This window comes from Gobio gobio (assembly GCF_949357685.1).
Source record: "Gobio gobio genome assembly, chromosome: 11".
Lineage (NCBI taxonomy): Eukaryota > Metazoa > Chordata > Actinopteri > Cypriniformes > Gobionidae > Gobio > Gobio gobio.
This window is the reverse complement of record NC_137104.1, coordinates 20,449,599-20,476,020: the sequence shown is the minus strand read 5'-3', so window position 1 is coordinate 20,476,020 and position 26,422 is coordinate 20,449,599. Positions and strand designations below refer to the sequence as shown.

Here is a 26,422-nt window from a genome sequence, read left to right as displayed (position 1 = left end):
TACCCTCTCAATAAATACTGCGCTTGGATCCTCAACTTTTGAGTTTCGGAGCAGTTCATTACAATCACAATGTTATGATGAACTATATGCCTTTCTCCATTGACGTTCTATGATGTTCAAAGTGTTTCTAAGGATACTGATTTTTAAAAGGCAGCGTCTGACTCTGAGGTGGCGAACAGGAACATGGTGTGTAATCATATTAATTACCATTATGTGTCCGACATAGAGAGTGAGCGATACATAAAAGACATTACCATTCTGATACATCGACTTGTAGACGAGCCTGTATGAGCGAGTGGACGCAGGGTTCATTTGCATATTCATAATAAAATAGCAAGGGTGTGGAGTTACATTCTCTTACAAGCTATTTTAAGGCATGAATACATTTTGGTGATCAAAGATGTGTTTTAAGGGATACAATTATTGGCTACAGGGGGACTTTAAAATTAAGTTGAAGTTTTTCCATCTAATATTTACATTTTATTTCAATTACCAACAACCATTTTCAGTAGTTTTAGTTTACAATAACAACACTAACTCGGATGCTGGCTCTTTCAACATAGATCTTTGGGATTTTTCACCGGTTTCATTGTCTGCTAGGTGAAAATCATAAGTCTGATTGCTTAGAAAAATACAAACAAAAACATTTCTTCTCATTAAGCCGCATGATTTAAGGTAGCATTCACGTCCACAGAACAAAAAGTATGGGGCAAATTTGATGCTGAAGTTTAGGGTTAGGGATTTGAATAAGCCTAAGCAGGCATCACTAATTCAATGGCTTTTTTGTATATAGGAACATAAACGTTTAGCTCCAGTCTTTGTGGTGCCATACATCACCATAAATGTGATATAAAATCAATGTCAGGAATTGAGGACAGCTTGAGAAAAGCATTGTGCTTTCGGCTCTTGTGAATGTGTTCTCCGTCAACGTGAGCAGTAAATTAGGGTGACGTCCTGAATAGATTTTCTGACTTCATACAAAAGGACACATCATTTCCAAACCAGATTGGCCTCTGATTAAAAAAAAAATCTATAACTGTCTGCTCTGGGCAGTTTTTTGTAGACAGGCACTGATGTCCCCATCATCTCATTATTTATCGTTGCACTCATTTTCTTTCAATTGTGTAGATGTTGTAATATTATTATGTGTCACTAGGTCTAAGTGCTGTGGGAGACGGTGATTGTCTGCGTAATTGCGTCGTGAAAGACAATGACATACTTGAAAGATGTTGCGGAGATGGTACTTACTTGGGCACGACTAAAACCTGCACTATAAAGATGCAGAAGAAAATGAGACAAGCACAGGTGACGTAGTACTTGAAGGCCGGCAGAGTCGTGGCTCTGTACTGTTAGAAAAAAGAAAAGGAAAAAATATCTCAGCTCTTGTGTTTTTTTCTACACGTCTTTGTTTTGATTGTCTCAGTGCTGATTCTGATGTGTTTTTCTCTTCACAATGAAGCACCTACAGTATTAGTCATTCAATGGCACATACCACACCTCAAGAAGGGATGTACCTCTTTTTCGAGTGTCTTATTGTGAAAGAACAGCGATATCCTTTGAATGTCCTCTGACTTCAGCCACTGTCTGGTGGAAAGAAAGCATAAATAAAGTAATTTATATCAATTAAATTCTATTATAATCACTATTATAATAGCTCCTTTGGTGGCACTGATGCAGGAAATGCTCTGAAAGGGAAATGAATTGACAAATAAGTGTTACACTGTATATCAGGGTCCAAATCTGAGACTACTTATGAAAATGCTTCTATTTTGGATTTTTTTAATTAAATATAAATAATAATAATTATTAAACATGTTTTGAATTATTTTGATTTCATTATCTAATAAATATGCTAATACATATTTGTTTTACATGTCTTGTACTTTCAATTTTTTTCCAGGTATAAATTAGATTTTAAATCCCAGATTTTTCACTTTGGCGTCAGATTTGATCCTTGTTATCATTTGGCTATTTCTTGTGCTGTTTTGCAAAAAAATTCATGAGTTCCTCCGTATGGATAAGATGCAGAGCATTATGGATGCTCACTTCTGTGAGTTGATGCCATCAATAGTGCGAATGATTCTTTCATTCAACTCCTCTTCAAATCTCTTCTTCTGCGATTTTGTTCTGAAAGGGATTGGAGAGGAAAAAGGAGGGAGAGATATTTCAAAAAACCATAGAAATGCAAATGAGGTCAGTGTGAATGTTCTGAAAGGTTATACACTTGAATTTAGTTCTTGTTTTTTTTGTTATATAAAGCAATAAACAGTAAAAAAAAACAGACCTTTCGGACCTTTGCTGAAAGTTGTACTGCCCCAACGGCACATCCTGTTAGAAAAAAATGAAGCAAATGGAATTAAAAGAGCACTATTAAGTGCTTTAAGTACAAGCTAATCCTGATGACTGGGATCACCATTTAAATCTTGAATCAGAATCACTGTTTTCTTTCCATGTGCTCAGGTTGACTCACGTGTGTGTTGATCTTGCCGTTCTCATTGGTCATGCTGTCCCGATGGTGGAGGTTAGCGAATGGTTTGGCTGCTCCCCAGGACTCAAGGTACTGTGTCATGCGGACAGACGCCCTCATCTTGCCTCCATCCAGAGCGGGGCGAAGACGAGGGGGTAGCAGGGGACTTCGTTTTTCTGCCTAAGTAACACCATAACATGAAGTACAAGTTTAAATGGATGTGTTCCAGACTAGAGGCATTAGAGCACAGAAACCCAAAAAATCGGGACTGAAGTGGTGGGTCACAGGTGTGTTTTGTAATAAATTTTTTAATCAAATGAAACTTTGATTTCTGTTTCTTTTGGATGCTAAATGATTTTGGTACTTGATGTTCAATGTAAAATCTGGGTCCTGAAGCAAAACCTGTTGTGAGCCACTGAATTTTCTAATAAATTTTTCTTTATCCTGATTTGGATCCAACCCCCAAAGGATCCCAATAGAATCATATATGAACATTGCAAGAATCTGCTAAGAAACAAATACAATCCTATAATTGGGACCTTTGGATTGTAAGCAGATTTGTAAAATATTATGATTTGGTTCCTTTAAGGCAAGACAGGGTAACAATTTTTTTATATATATATATATATATATATATATATATATATATATATATATATATATATATATATATATATATATATATATATATATATATATATATATATATATATATATATATATATATATATATATATATATATATATATATATATATATATATATGAATGAAGACTTCAGAGGCAAAAGCCTCTCATCTAATCTCATCATACTTCCCCAGTTGATTGATTACATTAAGAATTGCAAAAAAAAATTCTCTCTTATCACTCCATAAACCAGAAAATACAGGCAACAGCCACAATTTTTTTTTTTAGGAAAACAATTTGTATACAATCAGGCAAATTATATAGACCCCTCTGTAAAAACCTTCAGAATATAGATAGGAATAAAAATATTTAATAAAATTGACGGTCCTTGACACCAGAAGCTAGAAAACCCTTCCCCTCAAATACGTATGGTCTACTTTACACCAATTTAACTCAATGGCCATCGTTCATTAGAATAAAACAGAAAAAGAAAATTGGCATCGACTAAACAACAGAGTGAAAAAAGAAAAGAGAACAACTAAACAAACAAGCAAAAGCCCTCCAAACTCAGATTCAGTCATCATAATGGGAATGTGGGGGGAGTGGGTGTGCAGTGGGTTGTTATGATAAGAGGGCCGAGAGGCTCAAACCGAACAGAAATAAATGTATGAGTCTCTTATGAGAAAGATTTGCTGCTTTTGTTACCTCGGGCAAAGCAAATGCATTGTTGAAAAGTAAATAAAGCACTGGATAAATAAAAGAATAGCCATAGTAATTTGAATATATGATGCCAGGCATTATGATATCTGTGGGCTGAAAAGCCCACACACATCTCAATGGACGGATGTTCTGGGTCTAGATGCCCGTTCCCTTGAACTTGAATTTTATTAAACAGTCTTCCCAGGGTTGTCACAAGTGACCACAAAATCACATTTGTGTAACTGCAAAGTCTAAATAGTGTAATTATGCTAATTAATGCTCAAGGTGAATCATACAGCAGGTTTGTTTGGATATGATTAATGTTTTTGTTTAACTAATTTTCTGGGTAATAAATTGATAATTTTTGTTATTCATAATTTTAATCATGAAAATAGTTTTTTTTGTTTTTTTTTACCTTCGGGTTGATGACTAGGTATGTGATGATGCCGTGCTCTTTCAGGTAACAATCTCTGGTTTGTCCATTGCCTGACTCGACTTTATACGCCCCTTTCAAATGTTCCAGTGTTACAGAAGAGATGTGAACCCGTCTGGAGAGGAGCACACAACTATTACATGCTGGCAAATGACAGGACACTTTACAAAAACAGGTGCATTATATGAGTATTTCCACAAATGTTCCAAAGCCTGCAGAGACAATAGAGTTAAGATATGAAAAATGAATGTAGCCATTTGCACTTCTGTTATTTTTTTGGGTTATTCAACAGAACATTCATTAGTAGCACAAAAGCACATTCATTGTACTCTCAACAGAGCATTTCTATTAACGTCAAGAACCCTCCATGAGCATAATAGCACTTGTAGCAAATATGTGAAAATCCTGAAATGGATGGAAAACAAAAGTCATATGCTGATCTTACCCAGGTACACCCCCTGCCTCCATGTGATTGGCCAGGGTGACGTCATGTGACCAAACATCATACTGCCATTTCTGAAGGCCAATCACACCGCAGAGAACATTCCCAGAGTGCACTCCAACGCGCATGTTAATGTCAACCCCCGTGGCATCTCTCACCTTCCTAAAATAACAGATACAGTTAAAAAAGTTTTGGACACACCTGCTCATTCTACTATTTTAATATAAATAAAATATTTATAGAATTATAATTACACATCTGCAATACATATCTTTATTTAGGAGCTTTTCTGTTGTATTTGTGATAAATGTGATTCATTAATCAGAATGTTGTCATTATTTGAATAAACATTTTTAATTGATTGACAGCTATTATTAAAATTGTCTAAAAATAAAAATTATAACATTTTATGATGAAATTTACAGGCACAATTAATATTCATCTAACTAAACTAATTTTAAGCATTTAAGCATAAACCTTTAGATCAAAAGGATATGATAAACATAATACTAAAATCATAAACATAATACTGGACAGTCTTGACTGATTTTCTCACTAGTATTGTATGTACTGGTAAATAAATCAAGTTTTCTCCCAGTGTCATGAAAGATATTTTTTTACAGCACATACATACACACTTCAGTCTCTCCCTCCATCCTTTGAAATGACTGAAACAGAACCATATTTCACTGACACAACTTAACACCAGAAATATTTAGAGCAAAGTAAATATCGGAAGGTGCCAGGATTGTGGCGGTACCTGTTGGTTTCTGAGTGAGTGCGGTGCCTGTGTATATATTCATGCACACAGAACATCTTGTGTTTCAGATAAGGCAGCTTGAATGTTATGATTTCCCAGCTGCAAAGACCCGTTTAGACCAGCATGAAGTTTTATGCAGGCTGGATTATGCTAGTTTGGTTCTGGTCTAGTTTGTGGAGAAGTATAACCATGCTTCACCTGCAACAAATCCATGACCTTTCTGTTCCAAAAACACGTCCAGGGAAGTAGTTATATTCCAGAAAGTAGGTCATGTGACATCCCTGGGTATGTTTAAGAGTAAGTAAGCGGATAACCTCAACTTTCGGTTACAAAAATGGAGGTACATTTCAGGGTATGTAAGTAGACATAGCAGCTCACTCTCTGAACATAACCTGCTCCAGAGTTCCAGGGTTAGTATGCTTAAAGGGATAGTTCACCCAAAAATGAAAATTCTGTTATCATCTACTCTCCCTGAAGTTGTCCCAAACCTGTATGAGTTTCTTTGTTCTGCTGAACACAAAAGAAGATAGAGTGAAGAATGTTTGTAACAAAGCAGATAGAGCAACCATTGACTACCATAGTATTTTTTTCCCTACTATGGTAGTCAATAGTTGCTCTATCTGCTTGGTTACAAACATTCTTCTAAATATCTTCTTTTGTGTTCAGCAGAACAAAGAAACTCATAGAGGTTTGGAACAACTTGAGGGTGAGTAAATGATGACAGAATTTTCATTTTTCCTTTAAGAGGTATTCAGATGTGTGTTATATAATTAATATAGTTATATTAATATAATTAAATGTGTTATATACTTACAGTTATATCATATACAATAGTATATATTAATTCTAAAGAACTATTATAACAAGGTAATGTTTAAATGTTAATTCAATTCAAATATATTAATTATCTGCATTCGATTAATTAGCATCAAACAAACAATATAATCCTTATTCTCAGTGAATAAAGATTGCTTATTAAACGAAGAGATTGAAAAAATGATTGCACAACCACCAAATAAGTTGTTTGAACTTACTCTCGGACATGTTTTTGGAACCAGCATACCTCGAGTAAGCAAGGTTTTGGTTAATCAACCGAGAGTTCAGGGTATATGTGATGGTAAGTTAACCTTGTTTTCTGGAATACCCCCCTGGAGTAAGATCAGACAACGAATCGATGATTCACAATGGAAACAGACGCTAAGAAAAAGTGCACCATTCTACTTCCTTCTTCTTCTTTTGTTTAATGCGACTTACATAACATACTTGTGCACATCGCCACCTATTTGGTGGTTGTGCAATCATTTTTCAACCTTTTTGTTTAATAAGTAATCTTTATTCACTGAGAATAAGGATTATATTGTTTGTTTGATGCTAATTAATTGAATGCAGATTATATTAATTATATAACACACATCTGAATACCTCTTAATCAAACTAACCCTGGAACTCTGGAGCAGGTTATGTTCAGAGAGTGAGCTGCTATGGTTACTTACATACCCTGAAAGTTAACTCCGTTTTTGGAACCGAAAGTTGAGGTTATCCGCTTACTTACTCTTAAACATACCCAGGGATGTCACATGACCTGCTTTCTGGAATGGTGTGTGTGTGTTGCTAACAAAACAAAACTGGTGCTCCCTCAAATAAAATAAATAAATAAAATAAAAAGGTGCATGGCATCTCTGTTGCTGACTTCATTTCAGTGTACCTGCCACACACCATATTTATTTCTGCGAGCCTCTCAGCCTGAGCTATGTCATTTTGGAAAATACACTGGAGGGTCCTCAATCACCTCCACAAATGGGTTTGTGTGTGTGTGAAAGAAAAAAAAATGTTACAGAGAGCAAATGTGTAGCAGAAGAGCGGAAGAAATGAAGAATGGGTGAGGAATCGTGAAAGGGACTGGAAAAAGGGGCTGCACTTTGAGATGGAAAAAGAGAGGAAAAGAAGAATGTGTGGGTTTCAACAATATCACACATCTGAGCCTCTTGAGTATGCAGCCTCAGAGCTTACTTCAGCTTATTTTAGCCTCAGAGAGTAGTGCTTGAAAAGACATACAGCATGGGAAAAAAGGCACAGAAATGGTCCCTGGTAGATGATGAAAGGGCATAATGTGACAAACAGCTCATATATAGCAGATACAATTCAATGGGTCTTTTTGTTCTAATGAAGAAATGGGAAGATATGTAAGGGATAACATGCATTATCTCAAAATAAACCCTGATAGGCACTGGCTTATGGGACCCCCGAAAAGTGTCCCACAGGCTAGCAACCTCAGGCAACCGTAAGGCATTGCAAGCCTTACCAAATGTTGATTAAATTTGCCTATCAAGACTGAATTTTACACCGTATTTGCGCAGACATTTAAATAACACAGCTGAATCTTCCTGAGATAAAGGTCAATTAGACCATTTAGCGGTTATTGAACAAATATATTTTCGTGCAGATTGCTGTGATAGACCAATTAGATTGTAGTATTTCAGAGAGCTGTGTAATAATTATGTGTGTTTGAGAAAGACAATGTGTTCTTTTACTTGATGGCCTCACACATGTCCAGCCCCATCTTCACACAGTTATTGGCGTGGTCGGTCAAAGGGTCCGGCAGCCCTGACACACAGTAATAGCAGTCGCCCAGAATCTTGATCCGCATGCAATCGTTATCCTGCATCAAACCAAATTAGAGAGTGTAGCAGATATTACATTCTGCACAGGGGAAAAACTGTCATTGACTACAACATAATCAGTTATTAATACTTTGTTGGTTCTCTCTTGTATTGCATGTGTTCATAATTTCTTTGTAAGACAGATTATGTCCTCACAATTTGGCATGTTTGATAGCGTTATCACGAATAAAACAATTGACTCCAAGTACAACTTTGCAATATGCTTACAACATAAAAAAAAAAAATTGAATAAAGGGTGAAGATTTTCCTAGGCCGACATCACTTTTGGCCACTACTGTACTATAAAGTATGACAACAAGTTCTGGTGTCTCCTATGACTGTTAGGACTTATGATACCTTGGCTATCTGGTCAAATTTGCCGAAGAGCTCATTGAGCATGTAGACTAGTTCTCCAGGTGAACAGTCACTGGCCAGACGTGTGAATCCAACAATGTCTGCATACAGAATGCTGTGGAAAAAGAAAAAAACGCAAAAGGAGACTTATGCAAACTGGTAAAGAACATTAATTTATTATTTTATACTGCAAATAATACACACCTTGCAAATAATGATTTCCTTAAAGGGTTAGTTCACCCAAAAATGAAAATTCTGTCATTAATTACTCACCCTCATGTCGTTGGACACCCGTAAGACCTCCGTTCATATTCGGAACACAAATGAAGATATTTTAGTTGAAAGCTGATGGCTGAGAAAGGCTTCAGATAGGCCTCCATTGGCATTCAGTACATTGACACTTCCAAGATCCATGAAAGGCACTTAAAACGTCGTTACAAAGTCTATCTCACCACAGTGGCTCTACAATAATCATACAATGCGACGACAATAGTTTTTGTGCGCAAAAAAAAATCAAAAGAACACCTTTATCCAGCTTGTTATTGCCTTCCGCGTGTGTCTCCACGACGCATGCGCGAGAATATGACGTAGCGCCGGGGCTCGGGATTCCATGAAATGCACACTCTAACCCCATTTTGAGCACTACGCCGAGACCTAAAGCACGATCAATGTAGAATCCAACAGCTTAGACACGCGCGTCTTCCTCTGCTCGTAAACAAATCGCTTCTGGGTCATATGTCCGAACGCCGGATCTGCGTCATATTCTCGCGCATGCGTCGTGGAGGCATACACGGAAGTCGAGAACAAGTTGGATAAAGGTGTTATTTTGATTTTTTTTTGCGCACAAAAACTATTGTCGTCGCATTGTATGATTATTGTAGAGCCACTGTGGTGAGATAGACTTTGTAACGACGTTTTAAGTGCCTTTCATGGATCTTGGAAGTGTCAATGTACTGAATGCCAATGGAGGCCTGTGTGAAGCCTTTCTCAGCCATCAGCTTTCAACTAAAATATCTTCATTTGTGTTCCGAATATGAACGGAGGTCTTACGGGTGTCCAACGACATGAGGGTGAGTAATTAATGACAGAATTTTCATTTTTGGGTGAACTAACCCTTTAAGCATTTGTCTCATATATCTAAACAGCCTTAAACACGCTGCTGTGCTGATATTTAAAGGAGATCTATTATGCAAAATTCACATTTCAAACATAAATGTGTGTCGGCAGTGTGTGTACACAACCACCCTATAATGGTAAAAATCCACCCACTCCTTTTTTAATCCCCATAAATCATAAACAGAATAAGCCGTTTGTGTTAACCGGGACATGCAATTAATTGATGTCACGTTTGCTTAGGCCCCGCCCACGACTGCAGACGGCCCTATTAGCATAGACCTGCCCGAAATGAGCTGTACACAGTCCACCATGTTTATCTCCTTGCCAGAGGATTTAACAGCAGCATTCGAGTAATACATTCGTATTAAAGCTACTAACCTTATTCAATCAAGAGCAGTGAGTGATTTTCTGTTTTTCTTTTGTTGTTTGATTCATATTAACAGCATAACTAGCAGTAAGTACTGTATATTACACTGCTTTCACTTTAATGCGCAGATCAAATATATTTCTTTACTTGCCGTTTACGTTCACATACATAACCGACTGTGAATGTGTGTTTTTGACATAACCTTGTGTGTATTTGACAGTTTAAGCACAATAAGACATGAAAAAGAACGTCTTTTTCACAAGACGCGCCACCTGACAGCTAGCTTTCTGTTCCGTGCTTCGGAAGTGTGCACTCAGAAAACCATATATCATGATGATGAAGAATTGCAATGTCACGTAAGCGTGAACATGATAGAGACGATAATAAAAACCAAACAGATGTTTTAGTTTTTGTCAGAGTATCCGAAGCACGAGCTGAACAGGCCTCCGCTTTTCTAGAAAGCAGAGTGCGGAGCAGCAGCTCATTTGCATTTAAAGATACATGCATGAAAACAGTATGTTTTTCCTTCCACTCAAAAATGGGAATTCACAACATGTATAATAAATGATCTGTGGGGTCTTTTGAGCTGAAACTTCACAGACACATTCTAGGAACACCTGAGACTTGTAAAAAAGGGGCATAATAGGTCCCCTTTAAACCAACCGCATGATTGTGTGATACTGCTTGTAAGAGCCATTTTGTCTTTATTTTAAACCTTATGTAAGTGTGTGTCCAGTAGGGGTCTCTCTTTTGGGTAATTGGTGGTTGAATATAGGTAGGAACCTTCCTTCAGGTGACATGCGTTGCTGGAGGGAAGGTGCACACAGTTTTTGACCGCTAAGCTATGCTACACTGTTATTATATGCCATGCTGAGGAAATCTGTACTGGTGAAGGATTTGGAACTGTGGATTTATTGACTGTTTGTTGGGCTCTTGCTTACTAGAAATGAGGACCAGTCACAGTAAAATAAATCTACAATGTAAGCATATTAACTTGGTGTGGACATTGCAGTGAATAACAATGCAAACAAGCGCGTCCATTAACAAGCACCTTCCAGCAGCCATCAGCTGCTTAATGTAATAGACTTGGCTGCTTACACTGCTCTTATACGAAAGTTCAATAAACCAGAAATGAATACTAAGAAACATACATTTCAGATACAATTTTAGCAGATATTTTCTTTTTTTCTCAGCCCCCCCAAAAAAACAGTTAGAAAAATATCCACTGTTACATCTCAGAGCAATATACAGTAGTGCTGTTACTGAATGAATAAATGACTTTAGTGAGCGATTCAATGACCCACTCATAAAGACAGACATTTTAACTAGCCTCTGAATTAATCTGTATTTTTGAATGAATTGGATGAGTACATTATTCTATGACTTATTCATAAATAGAGTAACTTGTTGCATTCTTGAATAAATCAGTGTTTTTAATTAATCATTGAGTGAATGACTGAATGACTCATAAATAATCACTTTTTTCGTTCCTAAAGGAGTCAGTTTTTAAACTAATTGGTTCAAGTAAATCATTCAATGACTCACTCTTAAAGTCATTAACTTGTTAACTCATCGATGTACCATTCAGAAAGAGTTACTGAAAAATGAAAAGGGGAAGGAGAACCACTTTAAAGCAGATAGCAGTATTGCTTTAAAAACAGCAATAGAATACTTGTCCTTCAATGCAATTAACACATTTACATTCGCGTTTTGATGAAGAGCCTCTTCAATGGTTTGCCCTATATAGAAAAAGATTGTGTTTGCTTTTACTTTTTAATAGAAGCATACAAAAGTGTCAAGGCTCCTTTAGACGAGAGCTACTTGTATCTAGGTTGATGAATAGCTTGTTTTTTGTGTGCAGACTGAAGGAGGGCAGGATGTTTTGACATGATCTATTGAGGGTATGACAGCTATACACACACACACGGGTATGACAGCTATACACACACACACACACACACACACACACACACACACACACACACACACACACACACACACACACACACACACACACACACACATACACACATATATATATATATACAGTGGGGAGAGCAAGTATTTGATACACTGCCGATTTTGCAGGTTTTCCTACTTACTAAGCATGTAGAGGGGACTGTAATTTTTATCATAGGTACACCTCAACTGTGAGAGACGGAATCTAAAACAAAAATCCAGAAAATCACATTGTATGATTTTTAAATAATTAATTAGCATTTTATTGCATGACATAAGTATTTGATCATCTACCAACCAGTATGAATTCCAGCTCCCACAGACCTGTTCGTTTTTCTTTAAGAAGCCCTCCTGTTCTCCACTCATTACCTGTATTAACTGCACCTGTTTGAACTCGTTACCTGTATAAAAGACACCTGTCCACACACTCAAACAGACTCCAACCTCTCCACAATGGCCAAGACCAGAGAGCTGTGTAAGGACATCAGGAATAAAATTGTAGACCTGCACAAGGCTGGGATGGGCTACAGGACAATAGGCAAGCAGCTTGGTGAGAAGGCAACAACTGTTGGCGCAATTATTAGAAAATGGAAGAAGTTCAAGATGACGGTCAGTCTCCCTCGGTCTGGGGCACCATGCAAGATCTCACCTCGTGGGGCATCAATGATCATTAGGAAGGTGAGGGATCAGCCCAGAACTACATACGGCAGGACCTGGTCAATGACCTGAAGAGAGCTGGGACCACTGTCTCAAAGAAAACCATTAGTAACACACTACGCCATCATGGATTAAAATCCTGCAGCGCACGCAAGGTCCCCCTGCTCAAGCCAGCACATGTCCAGGCCCATCTGAAGTTTGCCAATGAACATCTGGATGATCCAGAGGAGGAATGGGAGAAGGTCAAGTGGTCTGATGAGACAAAAATAGAGTTTTTTGGTCTAAACTCCACTCGCCGTGTTTGGAGAAAGAAGAAGGATGAGTACAACCCCAAGAACACCATCCCAACCGTGAAGCATGGAGGTGGAAACATCATTCTTTGGGGATGCTTTTCTGCAAAGGGGACAGGACGACTGCACCATATTGAGGGGAGGACCGATGGGGCCATGTATCGCGAGATCTTGGCCAACAACCTCCTTCCCTCCGTAAGAGCATTGAAGATGGGTCGTGGCTGGGTCTTCCAGCATGACAACGACCCGAAACAAACAGCCAGGGCAACTAAGAAGTGGCTCCGTAAGAAGCATCTCAAGGTCCTGGAGTGGCCTAGCCAGTCTCCAGACCTGAACCCAATAGAAAATCTTTAGAGGGAGCTGAAAGTCCATATTGCCCAGCGACAGCCCCGAAACCTGAAGGATCTGGAGAAGGTCTGTATGGAGGAGTGCCAAAATCCTTGCTGCAGTGTGTGAAACCTGGTCAAGAACTACAGGAAACGTATGATCTCTGTAACTGCAAACAAAGGTTTCTGTACCAAATATTAAGTTCTGCTTTTCTGATGTATCAAATACTTATGTCAATAACATGCAAATTACTTACTTTAAAATCATACAATGTGATTTTCTGGATTTTTGTTTTAGATTCCGTCACTCACAGTTTAAGAGTACCTATGATAAAAATTACAGACTTCTACATGCTTTGTAAGTGGGCAAACCTGCAAAATCGGCAGTGTATCAAATACTTGTTCTACCCACTGTATGTATATATACATATATATATATACAATGAATCTGTCTAAAATGAATCAGCTGAGTGCACAGATACGCTAGTATGTGTGTCATAAATCTTACCTTACATTGGTGTGTCTCTGTACATAGAGGTTGTGGAAGTTGTTGGTGTTTTCTGCCTGGCCAAAGTTAGGACCCTTCAGCCTCTGAATGATCTCTGCCTTCATCACTCTCGCGATGTGGGCGGGCAGCAGGGACAGCAAAAGTCGCTCCTATTGGTTGTAGAGAGGAGGATAGTTAAACACCATTCCTTTGAATGGTTTCCGGCTAAGTTTGTAAATTAATTCAAAATCGAATTAATATATATATACTGGTCAAAAGTTTTGAATTAAAATGTTTTATTATAATTTAACATGTATTATTACAATTTAAAATAACTGTTTTCTATTTGAATATATTTTCAAATGTAATTTATTTATGTGATGTCAAGAATTTTCAGCATCATTGCTTCAGAAATTAATTTCTAATGTGCTGATTTTACTGCTCAAGAAACATTTCTTCTTATTATCAATACTGAATACAGTTTTTCTGCTTAATATTTTTGCAGAAACAGTGATACATTAATATTCAAAAGAAAAAAGAAATACTTTTAATTGCTCAAAAGGGACAGTAAAGACATTTATAATGTTACAAAAGATTTTAATTTAAAATAAATGCTGTTCTTTTGAAATTTCTATTCAGCAAAGATAGAAGATTAAGTTGGACACAATGCATTGTGGCATACAGTGCTCAGAACAGTGTGCTCTGTACTTATTTTCTGTACTAGGTCATCCAGATATTCTGTGAAAAATGAGTAGTATGGTAGTATGTTTTTAGAACAAAGCCCTAAAAATGATGGATGGCTGGCGGAATGAGAGAGAGAGAAAATTAGAGAAAATAAATGTGGATGAACAAACTGAATCATTGCAGTGTAACAGATGTCTCTTGCCACTAATGAACTACCCTTTATTCTATATTTATTGGGATATTATTTTATTATTTCAGCCCCCCTGTTCTTTAGATATCGGCCATATTGTTCAAGCTCTAATTAAGTTCAGCAATTATTCACACTTAAAAGAGGGTTAGCACAGGGTTACAGTGAATAAATAACCCAAAGAAAATTATGAACAATGTGAAATGGTATTATGTTTGAGATATAAAAAGTTATCATTCATTTCTCTCTTTATTATCCTGTCTCTCTTCCTCATTCTCTTTGTTTTCCCTTCAGATGACACCCTGCTTAAAGGAACACGCAACTTTTTGGGACTTTAGCTTATTCACCGTATCCCCCAGAGTTCCATAAGTCCGTAGGCTACATACAATTTTCATCTCTGTGTAACACACTTGAAAGAGATGACAAGCACGTGATTTGGTTGGGTTCGTTTATTCAGTCAGCACCATTTGCTACAGCTCCGTACCACACAGTACAATACCATACTATATACTGATCGTCTCGTAAAACCTTGCGTGAACAACAAACTAACTCTTCTTCTTCTTCTTCTTCTCTTTTAGGTCTACCCCGGGGTTCCGCACCTGGCTACCGCCACCCATTGGACACCCTTCACATAGCTGAAAGTATACTACTAATTTACATGCATGTACTGAATAATTAACCAGCAATTATTAATAACAGAACGGAAATTATATAAACATAATAAAGAGTAGGTGAGTCTAGCTTTCAATTCACAATTATATTAATCTATTCTATATATATATTCTAGATTTTCCCCACATTCTCCCAAACAAAATAGAATGTAGTCCCGACATTCACAGAATACAATACTTGATAACCACCAATAGATAATCTCTTTGGTAGGAGTCAGTGATTCAACAGTTTTAGTACTTGTGCTATACTTTGACACGTAAAACACAACATTTATCTCCTTTTCCATGCGGTGTGTTTGCAGCAGACCTCATTTTGCACCATGATCTTCCACCACCATCACTGTCTATCAACAGGAATCTGTACTTTCACTGAAGGAATCTAACCTTCAACCATAGAAAATTTACTGTGTAACTGTTTCCTTTTGGAATGATATGGTTACTACTTTCTCTTTAAAACTGAAGAAGAGGGGGAAAAAAAGAACAATCTTATTCTGGTTTTACTTTAATTTGTTAACTAGAACTTGTTACTTTGATTTACTTCAACAGCTTACCCCTCTACGATACTAGGCTGACCTAGGGTATGGTAAGTAAACATTTTTTTTACTTTTCTGTTTCTCAAAGGATATACTCTTTTGCAGGCAGGTTGTGAAGGAGGCTCCGCGTCACTCTCTTCCGCATCGTCTGTTTCTCCAACCTCTCCTCCAGATGACACATCTTCTCCCTGTCCAACTCCTTGCTCATCTTCCTCCTCTGGACCTGTATCGTTCAGAATCACTGTCTCTACCGAGTGATGTTCTGAAGGTTTTTCCTGTAGATGCCTCCTCTCGCTCCGACTCTCTCTGTCGATGGGCACTCCAACCAGGCATTTCCAATCATCTTCACCATCCGAACTGTCACAGTGTCTCTGATTCTGCTGTGTTGATGTCTTTCCAATCTTGCCTCTTTTCTTTTCTTTCTCAGGTCTTCCAGGTGAGTATACTCTCTCTACCGGTAAGTAGTCACACGGTAACAAAAGATTCCTGTGCAGTATTCTTGTTTTTCCTTTTCCATTTTCCGGTCGAACTTCATATACTGGACCATCCTGGTACTTCCTCTGGGTGACGACATAAACTTGTTCTTCCCAAAATGATCGAAGTTTCCCAGGTCCACCTTTCTCTTTGAAGTTTCGGACAAGTACTCTGTTCCCAGGGATCAGTTCAGCTCCGTGCACTTTCTTATCATACAAAGCTTTTCCTCTTTCCTTCTCTTTTTGTGACACTCTTGTGGCTAACTTGTAGGCTTCAACCATTCTCTTCCTCCAGTTCTCCGCATAGTCATGGTAAGAGGAGCTTTGGTCTTTTGCTGGTACACCGAACATTATATCAATTGGCAGTCTGGGAGTACGGCCAAACAGGAGATAATGGGGAGGAAAACCCGTCGCCTCACTTTTTGTACAGTTGTACGCATTTACCACCTTTACAAGTGATGTCTTCCTGTCACGGTTCATGGGTTCCCTGACTCGCCCTCGTGTGTTTGTTGTGAGGCGTGGTTGAGTTGAGCGCTGATTATCAGCAGCTGCGGTTCCTCGTTAGCGCTCTATTTAATGTGTGTGTTTGCGTGTCCTGTTTGTCAGTTCGTTACAGACGCTGTCCGGGTTGGTCTCTGTCCTTGCTCTCCGTCTCCCAGGACGGTGGTTTCCAGGAGTCTGTATTTGCCCGAGGACGTTCCCGTTTGTGCCTGACAGTGTCCTACAGTGTATCGTGACAGAACGAACTGACCATGGATCCAGCGAGAGCAAAAGATCTGCAGGATTATTTTACAAGGAGCGCTCTCAGGATGGACCAGCAGGATGAGCAAGCTCTCGCAACAGCTCGGGCGGTACAGGCCTTGGTGAAGCAGGTGTCCGAGCTTACTACCCAGGTACAACATCTATCGACACCCACTGCGCCACCCACACCGCCTGTCCCTCCCCAGCTTCCTCCCGCGAGAGGTCAACATGAGCCTAGGATACCGACACCAGAGAGATATTCCGGTGAGCCTAATCTTTGTCGGGCATTTCTAACAAAGTGTGACATATTTTTCTCGTTGCAACCTGTGACATTTGCGTCAGAAGCATCTAAGGTGGCCTTGGTCATGATGCTACTATCTGGACGTGCGGCACTGTGGGGGACAGCGGTGTGGGAGAACCATCATCCTTGTTGTTCCTCGTTCGCTAGACTCTTCGTGGAGATGAAACAGGTCTTCGACCGGGCAGTGGCGGTACGTGAAGCGGCCCGTCACCTAGTTGATCTGCGTCAGGAGGGGAGACCGGTTTCGGATTACGTCATTCAATTCTGCACTTTGGCAGCGGAGTGTAGCTGGAACGAGGAGGCGCAGTGGGACATGTTCCTGCATGGGCTGGCTGACCGCATACAAAAGGAGATTTATACTTTGGAGTTACCGGACAAGCTTGACGGTTGGATCGAGTTAGCACTCCGAGTGGACATTCGTTTACAACGACGAAGGGATCATTCACGTCCAGTCACGAGTTTGGAGTTCCAGAGATTTCCCAGCGCAGACGTTGGTAGTGCGGTCAGTCACCCTGTCGATCATGAGCCCATGCAGGTGGGTAGGGCTCGGCTTTCCCGGGAGGAGAGACAACATCGGTGTGAGAGGGGACTGTGTCTGTACTGTGGAGGGTCTGGACATTACCTCAGGGAGTGCCCAGTAAAAGACCAAGCCCGACAGTAGGGAAGGGGTTACTGTCGGGTGGGATGTCTATGGGCGAATCCTCATCAGCCACTCTCCTCTCGGTAAGGCTGCAATTGGCAGTGGGATTCCACTGCTGTCAGGCACTGGTGGACTCGGGAGCAGAGGGTAATCTGTTGGATTGTGTGTTGGCAGAGAAACTTAACATTCCAGTGGTTCCCCTCAAACAGACTATTTCAGTGCACGCACTTGGTGGACAGAGTTTACCCGGCATCACCCACACCACGGGTATGCTCACGCTCATAACTGCTGGTAACCACACCGAACAGACAGTTTTTTTTATTTCCAGGTCCCCGCTCGTGCCAGTCGTGTTGGGTCATCCTTGGCTCACTAAGCACAAGCCCAGGATCGATTGGGGACAAGGAACGGTGTCTGAGTGGAGCAGAGAGTGTCACCCGGATTGTTTAGTGTCTGCCTGTTCGTCTGTTTCATGTTCTGTGTTACAGGAGGAGTCGGTGAACCTGTCTAACGTGCCAGAGGAATATCTCGACCTGAGGAGAGTGTTCAGTAAGTCCCGGGCTGCTTCTCTTCCTCCGCATCGTCCTTATGACTGTGCAATAGAGTTATTGCCAGGAACTTCTCCGCCTAAAGGCAGGTTATACTCACTTTCTAACTCGGAGAGGAAGGTCATGGAGAAATATATTTCTGATTCTTTGGCAGCTGAGCTCATTCGTCCTTCCTCGTCTCCTGCCGGCGCCTGATTTTTTTTCGTGGGTAAGAAGGATGGCTCCCTGCGACCATGTATTGACTATCGAGGGCTGAACAACATCACGGTAAAGAATACTTATCCTTTGCCGCTGATGTCTTCAGCTTTTGAGCGGTTGCAGGGAGCGTCTCTGTTCACGAAATTAGATCTGCGCAACGCTTATCATTTAGTTCGCATAAGGGAGGGGGATGAGTGGAAAACGGCATTTAACACCCCCAGGGGACACTTTGAATACTTGGTCATGCCTTTCGGCCTGTCCAACTCCCCTTCTGTTTTCCAAGCACTCGTTAATGACGTGTTGAGAGACATGGTCGATCAGTTCATATATGTCTACCTGGATGACATATTGATATTTTCCTCTTCTCTCCAGGAACATGTTCAGCACGTCAGACGAGTGCTCCAAAGGCTGCTTCAGAATGGGCTTTTTGTCAAGGCGGAGAAGTGGACGTTTCATGCACAGTCAGTTCCGTTCCTGGGGTACATCGTGTCTGAGGGGGTGCGCATGGATCCTGACAAGGTTAAGGCTGTGATAGATTGGCCAATCCCAGATTCCCGTAAGGCCCTGCAGAGGTTTTTGGGATTCGCTAATTTTTATCTGCGTTTTATTCGCAATTTCAGCCAACTAGCCGCTCCTCTGACCGCCTTAACCTCCACCAGAACGACGTTCAGGTGGTCTAATGCAGCTGAGACTGCATTTTCCAACCTCAAGAGCTGCTTTGTTTCAGCTCCCGTTCTTGTAGCCCCTGATCCTTCACGTCAGTTTGTGGTGGAGGTTGACGCGTCAGAGGTGGGGGTAGGTGCAGTGCTCTCCCAGCGGACCGCCGCGGACGATAAGATGCACCCGTGCACGTTATTTTCTCATCGCCTATCGACTGCCGAACGTAACTATGATATTGGTAACAAAGAGTTGTTGGCAGTAAAACTGCCATTGGAGGAATGGCGTCATTGGCTGGAAGGGTTGGGGGTGCCTTTTATCGTCTGGACTGATCATAAGAATCTGGAATACATCAGATCCGCCAAACGTTTGAACTCCAGGCAGGCTCGGTGGGCTCTTTTTTTCGGTCGTTTCGATTTTTCGCTTTCGTATCGCCCGGGTTCTAAGAACATCAAACCCGATGCGTTATCTCGTATTTTTGATTTTTCCGAGCGCCCGTCCACTCCCGAGTGTATTTTACCTGAGAGACTGGTGGTCTCTTCACTCACATGGGAGATCGAGTCGAAGGTCCGCACGGCCTTAGATGGGGTAACGCCTCCGCCCGGAGGTCCACCGAGCCGATTATTTGTGCCGGAGGGATTACGGTCAGATGTTATTCGGTGGGGTCATGTTTCCAATGTAGCTTGCCATCCAGGAGTTTCTCGTACCAGGTTTTTGGTTAAGCAACGATTCTGGTCGCCTCGTATGGCTCGTGACGTCCGAGATTTTGTCTCGGTCTGCGCTAGTGGTAAAACTTCCAATCGTTCCCCTGATGGTCTTCTTCAACCGCTGCCTGTCCCTTCGAGACACTGGTCCCACATCTCGCTAGATTTCGTTACTGGTCTCCCTCCGTCACAGGGCAATACAGTGATTTTAACCGTAGTGGACCGATTCTCGAAGGCGGCACACTTTATTCCCTTGCCCGAATTACCGTCAGCCAAGGAGACAGCGGTTGCTGTCATTGATCACGTTTTTCGTATTCATGGCCTCCCGATTGACGTGGTTTCTGACAGGGGATCTCAGTTTACTTCAAAATTTTGGAAGGAGTTTTGTAGATTATTGGGAGCGACTGTAAGTTTATCTTCTGGGTTTCATCCCCAGAGTAACGGTCAGAGCATGAGAGCCAACCAAGATTTAGAGAGAACGTTACGATGTAGAGTGGCTCAGAATCCTTCCTCCTGGAGCCAACAACTTTCATGGGTGGAGTACGCACATAACTCGTTACCAGTATCATCCACGGGTCTTTCGCCTTTTTAGTGTAGTATAGGTTACCAACCTATTTGTCCCAGTTTGGAATCTGAAGTTGCGGTCCCCTCTGCTCACGCCTTCATCCAGAGGTGTCGTCACACATGGAGAAGAGCCCGTGAGACTCTTCTTCATGTAGGAGCACGCACCAAGGCTCAGGCTGACCGCCACCGGCTGAAGCCTCCCGTATACGTCGTTGGTCAAAAAGTGTGGCTTTCCTCTAAGAACATTCCGCTCCGATCCGTTTGTAATAAACTAGCACCTAAATTCATTGGCCCGTTTCCTGTCACTAAGATCATTAGTCCGGTGGCAGTTCACCTCAAATTCCCTCCTGCGTACAGGAGAATTCATCCCGTCTTCCATGTGTCCAAAATCAAACCCGTTATTCATTCTCATATTAATCCACCGGTCCCGGTTCCTCCCCCGCATCTTATAGATGGGGAACCAGCTTATTCGGTTCGTCGTATTCTGGATGCCAGGCGGAGGGGACGAGGATTCCAGTACTTGGTGGATTGGGAGGGTTACGGTCCGGAGGAGAGAAGTTGGGTTCCGGCTAGGGACATTCTGGATCACTCCCTGATAGATGATTACAATCTACAGGTAGGTTCTCCTGGGAATGCCAGGAGGGGAGGGGGTACTGTCCCTCGTGTGTTGGTTGTGAGGCGTGGTTGAGTTGAGCGCTGATTATCAGCAGCTGCGGTTCCTCGTTAGCGCTCTATTTAACGTGTGTTTGCGTGTCCTGTTTGTCAGTTCGTTACAGACGCTGTCCGGGTTGGTCTCTGTCCTTGCTCTCCGTCTCACAGGACGGTGGTTTCCAGGAGTCTGTATTTGCCCGAGGACGTTCCCGTTTGTGCCTGACCATTTCTGCCCATTGTGGTCCCCGCTTCACTGAGCCTGCCCGCGACTTCAGACACTGAGCCTGCCTGCACCGGATCGGAGTCTGCCCGCTACTTTTCGTTCACTGAGTCTGTCTGCGACTACCACTCACTTCAGCCTGTGGGCTATATGTGGTTCTGAGTATCTGTCAATAAACATCACTTTGCACTCGCTATTGGATCTTCTGTTTTTCCTACAGTGTATCGTGACACTTCCAGATGGCTTTGACGGTTTCAGGAAGGGTCCTCAGCATAGCTAACAAAGTTTGGTTAAACCGCTCAACTTGACCATTTCCCTGTGGGTGATACGGTGTTGTATGGGAGCCTTGCACACCACTGTACTCTTGCAACTTCGCAAACAGCTTGTTATCAAATTCCCTCCCCTGGTCGTGGTGCAGTTTCGTCGGAAACCCAAACTTTAAAACAAAATCCCAGAACACCTTCTCAGCCGCTGTCTTTGCGTTTTTGTTTCTGAATGCGTACGCCTGAGCGAAGCGTGTAAAGGGGTCCATCACCACCAAGATGTACTCATATCTTCCTTTACACCTCTCTAGATGTAGAAAATCAATAGATACCAGCTCAAATGGGTAAGTGGTGGTGATGTTTGTCAGAGGAGCTCGGGTGATTTTGTTTGGACGTTTGCTCCTCAAGCAGCTACAAACACGTGTGACGTAGTGTTCAAGTTCAGCACCCTTTCTGCTCCTAAGTGACCCATGTCTTGGTGTAACTCTTTGTAGATGAGCTCATGGTATCTCCTAGGCAATACCAACTGATGACGAGTTGCTGTTTTGCGGAACAGGAGACCATGTTCATCCAGGTGTAACTTAGCTCGTTCCCTCATCAGTCCCCGAAACTCTTTACCCTGGCTTCTCTTCATTTACCGCGGTTTGGATTTGAGGTACTCCACCGCTTCTCTGATTTCCGGGTCTTCTTCTTGAGCTTTTTTCAAAACATCCTTGGGGATCTTTGTGACTGACGTGAACAGCTCCTCCTCCTGTTCCTTCAACAATGCTGTTTCAATGGTAAGTGGACATAACCATGGCCCTCTCTCCTGACTCTGTACCACCGTCGATTGAGTTATGCTGACCATGACGTCAGGGTGCACTTCCTCTGAACAGGTTTTCATGTACTGTTCCATCTGCAGCGGCATACGTGACAAGCCGTCAGCGTCCCCATTTGACTTTCCTGGACGGTATTTGATGGTAAATCGAAAGTCAGCAAGTTCCGCTACCCATCTGTACGTTGTGGCATTTAGCTTGGCTGTTGACATCACGTATGTAAGGGGGTTATTGTCCGTGTACACAACGAATGATGGTGCATGATAGACATAGTCCCTGAACTGCTCAGATATGGCCCACTTCATGGCCAAAAACTCCAACTTTCCCGAATTAAGATGGTAATTTTTCTCGGGAGGGGTTAGAGTTCTTGATCCGTATGCTCTCACCACTAACTTTCCTCTTTGTCTTTGATACAGCACTGCCCCAAGGCCTTCCTGTGAAGCGTCGCAGTGGAGTACAAAAGATTCATCCAGATCGGGATATCCCAGCACCGGTGGATTAGATAAGCAGTCAATTAGCTCACAGAGAACTTCTTGATGTTCATCTGTCCACAGGACTGGATGTGACGATGTAAGCTGTCCATGACTACTTTTCCCTTTGCTTTTCCGCTTCGGCTGTACTTGCCCCTCTGTTGTCTTCGTTTCAGTGAGCAACGTGTAAAGAGGAGCGGCTTTGCGGGAAAAGTTCTCAATGTATGACCGGTAGTAAGAGAGAAACCCTAATAACTTTCTCACCTCGCCAACTGTCTGAGGGGTCCTCTCCTTCAGCGCTTGGACAGGAGCGATGTCTGCCGGATCCATTGTGTACCCATCTTTTGTCACCATCCTCCCTAGGAATCGTACCTGACGTCGGAACACTTCACATTTTCGAGGCGTTAGCTTGACACCATGATTCTGATAACACTGCAACACCTTTCTAATGTCCTGAAGATGATTCTCAAACGTTTTTGAGTGAACTAAATTATCATCTAGATAAGGCTGACATACCTCATCGCGCAGTTCTCGTAGGCACTCCATGCTTCTTTGGAATTCGGCAGGTGCATTTGACAATCCGAAAGGGATCCGCACCCATTCATATAATCCCCACGGTGTTATAAATGCAGTGAGAGGTTGGCTGGATTCCTCTACAAACCCCTGGTGATAGGCTTTGCCTTGATCAAGGACAGAGAACACAGCGCATACAAATGACAAGGTTACATGAGACAGCCATCTTATGAACGTATACATACTGGGGACTATATTCTCAGAAGGCGCAGCACTGCTCTACTTCTGCGGAGTGCGGAGTGATTTGCTCACAGCACATGAGAAGCCCCGCGGTGAAAAGCAGAGTTTGTAACTCCACGTTTGTGTATTCTGGCTCAAAACGATATGGCTCTGGATTTTGGTTTGATACCAAGTAAAAATCCTCTGACAATTCCTGAAAGTCGGCCATGATCAACAGTCACGTTTGTTACTAGCTACCTAGTCACGTTGGTTTTGTTGACGGAAGTAACAACGGAGCTTCTCAGGTGCTGCGATCAAATCACTCCGCACTCCGCAGAAGTAGAGCAGTGCTGCGCCTTCTGAGAATATAGTCCCCAGTATGTATACGTTTATAAGATGGCTGTGTCTCATATAACCTTGTTATTTGTACACGCTGTGACTATACACATCACAACATGTAAATAGGAAAATGTTGGCGTTATTTTGACACGTATTGAGCAGTAGGCTAGCTGGAGCCATTTACTTCCAGTCTTTGTGCTAAGCTAGGCTAACGGTGGGTGCGTCAAGACAGAGTTATGGCACACACAGAGATGAAAATGGTATGTATGGACTCCTCTAACTCTGGGGGATACGGTGAATAAGCTAAAGTCCCAAAAAGTTGGTGTGTTCCTTTAATGAAGGTCAAATAAAAGAAAACAATCTAATGGGGTGTGTGCGCCATGTGCTGATTGAGACAGCAGGTGAAATTATTTTAATTATTTAGAGGAAGATGTAAATCCTTTTAAATAACAGTCCATTAATGTACTGTTTTCAAAAAAGAGGCAAATCAAAGCAGATTTTCCACACTAATGGGTTCAAGTATACAGCATGTCCTGTGGTCTGGGGGAGTACGTGACTGCTAAAGGAAATGATGTCATTAATCCATTATGGTTCTTTGTCTACTGTATAAATTAGTATGATTTGTGCTGTGTTAAAGAACAGAAATATTAATTTGCAAAATTTGTTGGACATCCTATCATATGCTTATTACATATGCAGTGCATATGCATCACTTAGAGATTTTTAGTTTGAAGAAAATGTGGATGTGAATATTGTGGTGGTGTGGAGAGTTACTTAGTGTTTCCGTAGGGTTTGCTTAGGGGTTCTGTGTGAATTTTAGGGTGTTGCTATGTAGTTGCTTTCTGGCCCAAGTCAAAAGAATTATGAATTCTGTTTCAGTGGTTTTCAAACCACAAGACAATTGAGAGGTAAAAGTTCTAAAATGTATCCTAAGGGATGTCATTGTTACATGTTAACAAAATATTAATGAAGTATGTTGATAATGACTTTATTTTTTTAGCAATATCCGAAATAAAACTAATTCTTGTCAACAAACCGCATGATTTAAGGTTTTATTCATGAGTAAAAATGTGAGTATCAGTCTAGTTTAAAGACTAGATTAAAGTCTTTAAACTAGTTTTAAACCAGTTTAAAACTAGATTAAAGACGCATCTCTTTAGCCAAGCATTCACATTATAAATAAGTTTTATACTACAGTTAAATCGCACCAACAGCATTAATATTCTGAACAGCAAGTATGCTAATTATTTCCCATCTGCTTTTCTGTTGTTATCTCGGGACACTAGTCCCGAGGTAACTAGTTCGTCAGCTCCAGTTTGTATCCAGCCTCTCATGGAGACTTCAGATGCCCCTGTGATGAGACGACTCGACGCCTGTGAAGAGACGACTCAACGCCAGCGTTGTTATGGCCTAAAATAATACATGATTGATTAACTTATCCTAACATTTTTCTTTGACATTCTCTTTTCTAACATTTTTCGATGTACATTTATGAAATGCACTTTCTGTGAAGCTGCTTTGAAACAATGTGTATTGTGAAAAGCGCTATACAAATAAATTTGAATTGAATTGAATTGAATAGTTTAGGGGTTTTCAAATATTGTGCTGTGTTTTTTCAAACCGGAACTCTTCTAATGACAAAAATATATTCACCCTTGAAATGTAAAATGAGGCATATCCGTAATTAGGCTGATGGTCTGTGCTGAACTAATGTTCTGATTGGAATGACCAAACAGTGAGCAGCCCCGCAGGAGGTAAATGCAGGAAATACTCCAGCATGTTTTACAATAGGCAGAAAGAACCGACATTTGATGAACTGACTGAAAAGCTCATTCTCACAGTACACAGAACACACATTCAAGATTCAATCATGTTGTGCAGTGAGTGAGTGAAACATTGTCTGTGCCTTACGCTCTGTAATTGTTCTGCCAGGAAAGCCAAAAACACAACTCCGATAACATTCAAAGAATAATGGAGCCGGGGGCATGTGCTCAACAGGCTGATATTTCACAGAGTGAGAGTGATAATTCCTAATGGAGCAGAAGTGCCTCTAGCGATCTGCCTTTATCTCACTGCTCATATTTCACTCACTCAGCCATCGCCACGGAGAAACACTTTATCATTATTTCACACAAAACAGCAATAAGCAAAACTAACCCAGGCAAGGGGGAGGCCTTGTACAGACTTCCGCCCCACCCGTATCCAACAGGAAACAGAGTGCTGGGGGGAAAACAAAGCTATTTTGGGACAATGTAACTCTCGGCCCCCTCCGCCTTACAATATTAGCCGCCCATTGTGGTGATATAATGATCTCTTCAATACAGCTGCAGGAATGACTCACGCTCAAAACTATCCGATACCTCCCCAAACGAGGCCTACATTAACTTCCTG

At 41.2% G+C, this 26,422-nt stretch overlaps 1 protein-coding gene across 2 annotated transcripts in view; it reads right to left on the bottom strand.

Moving 5' to 3' along the window:
- The window catches only part of adcy2b (adenylate cyclase 2b (brain)), a 96,962-nt gene that overhangs the window by 18,486 nt on the left and 52,054 nt on the right, over window positions 1–26,422 (bottom strand). Inside the window, exons 5-14 of one of the 2 annotated variants that reach the window (XM_079829751.1) lie at window positions 13,665–13,813; window positions 8,445–8,556; window positions 7,959–8,086; window positions 4,671–4,829; window positions 4,208–4,340; window positions 2,471–2,647; window positions 2,285–2,328; window positions 2,047–2,127; window positions 1,515–1,584; window positions 1,249–1,346 (exon numbers count right to left, since the gene is read on the bottom strand). In XM_079829751.1, coding sequence (XP_079685877.1) covers window positions 1,249–1,346; window positions 1,515–1,584; window positions 2,047–2,127; window positions 2,285–2,328; window positions 2,471–2,647; window positions 4,208–4,340; window positions 4,671–4,829; window positions 7,959–8,086; window positions 8,445–8,556; window positions 13,665–13,813 — 1,151 coding nt within the window. The remainder of the gene's footprint in view (window positions 1–1,248; window positions 1,347–1,514; window positions 1,585–2,046; window positions 2,128–2,284; window positions 2,329–2,470; window positions 2,648–4,207; window positions 4,341–4,670; window positions 4,830–7,958; window positions 8,087–8,444; window positions 8,557–13,664; window positions 13,814–26,422) is intronic. The other variant, XM_079829752.1, reaches the window with a different exon arrangement.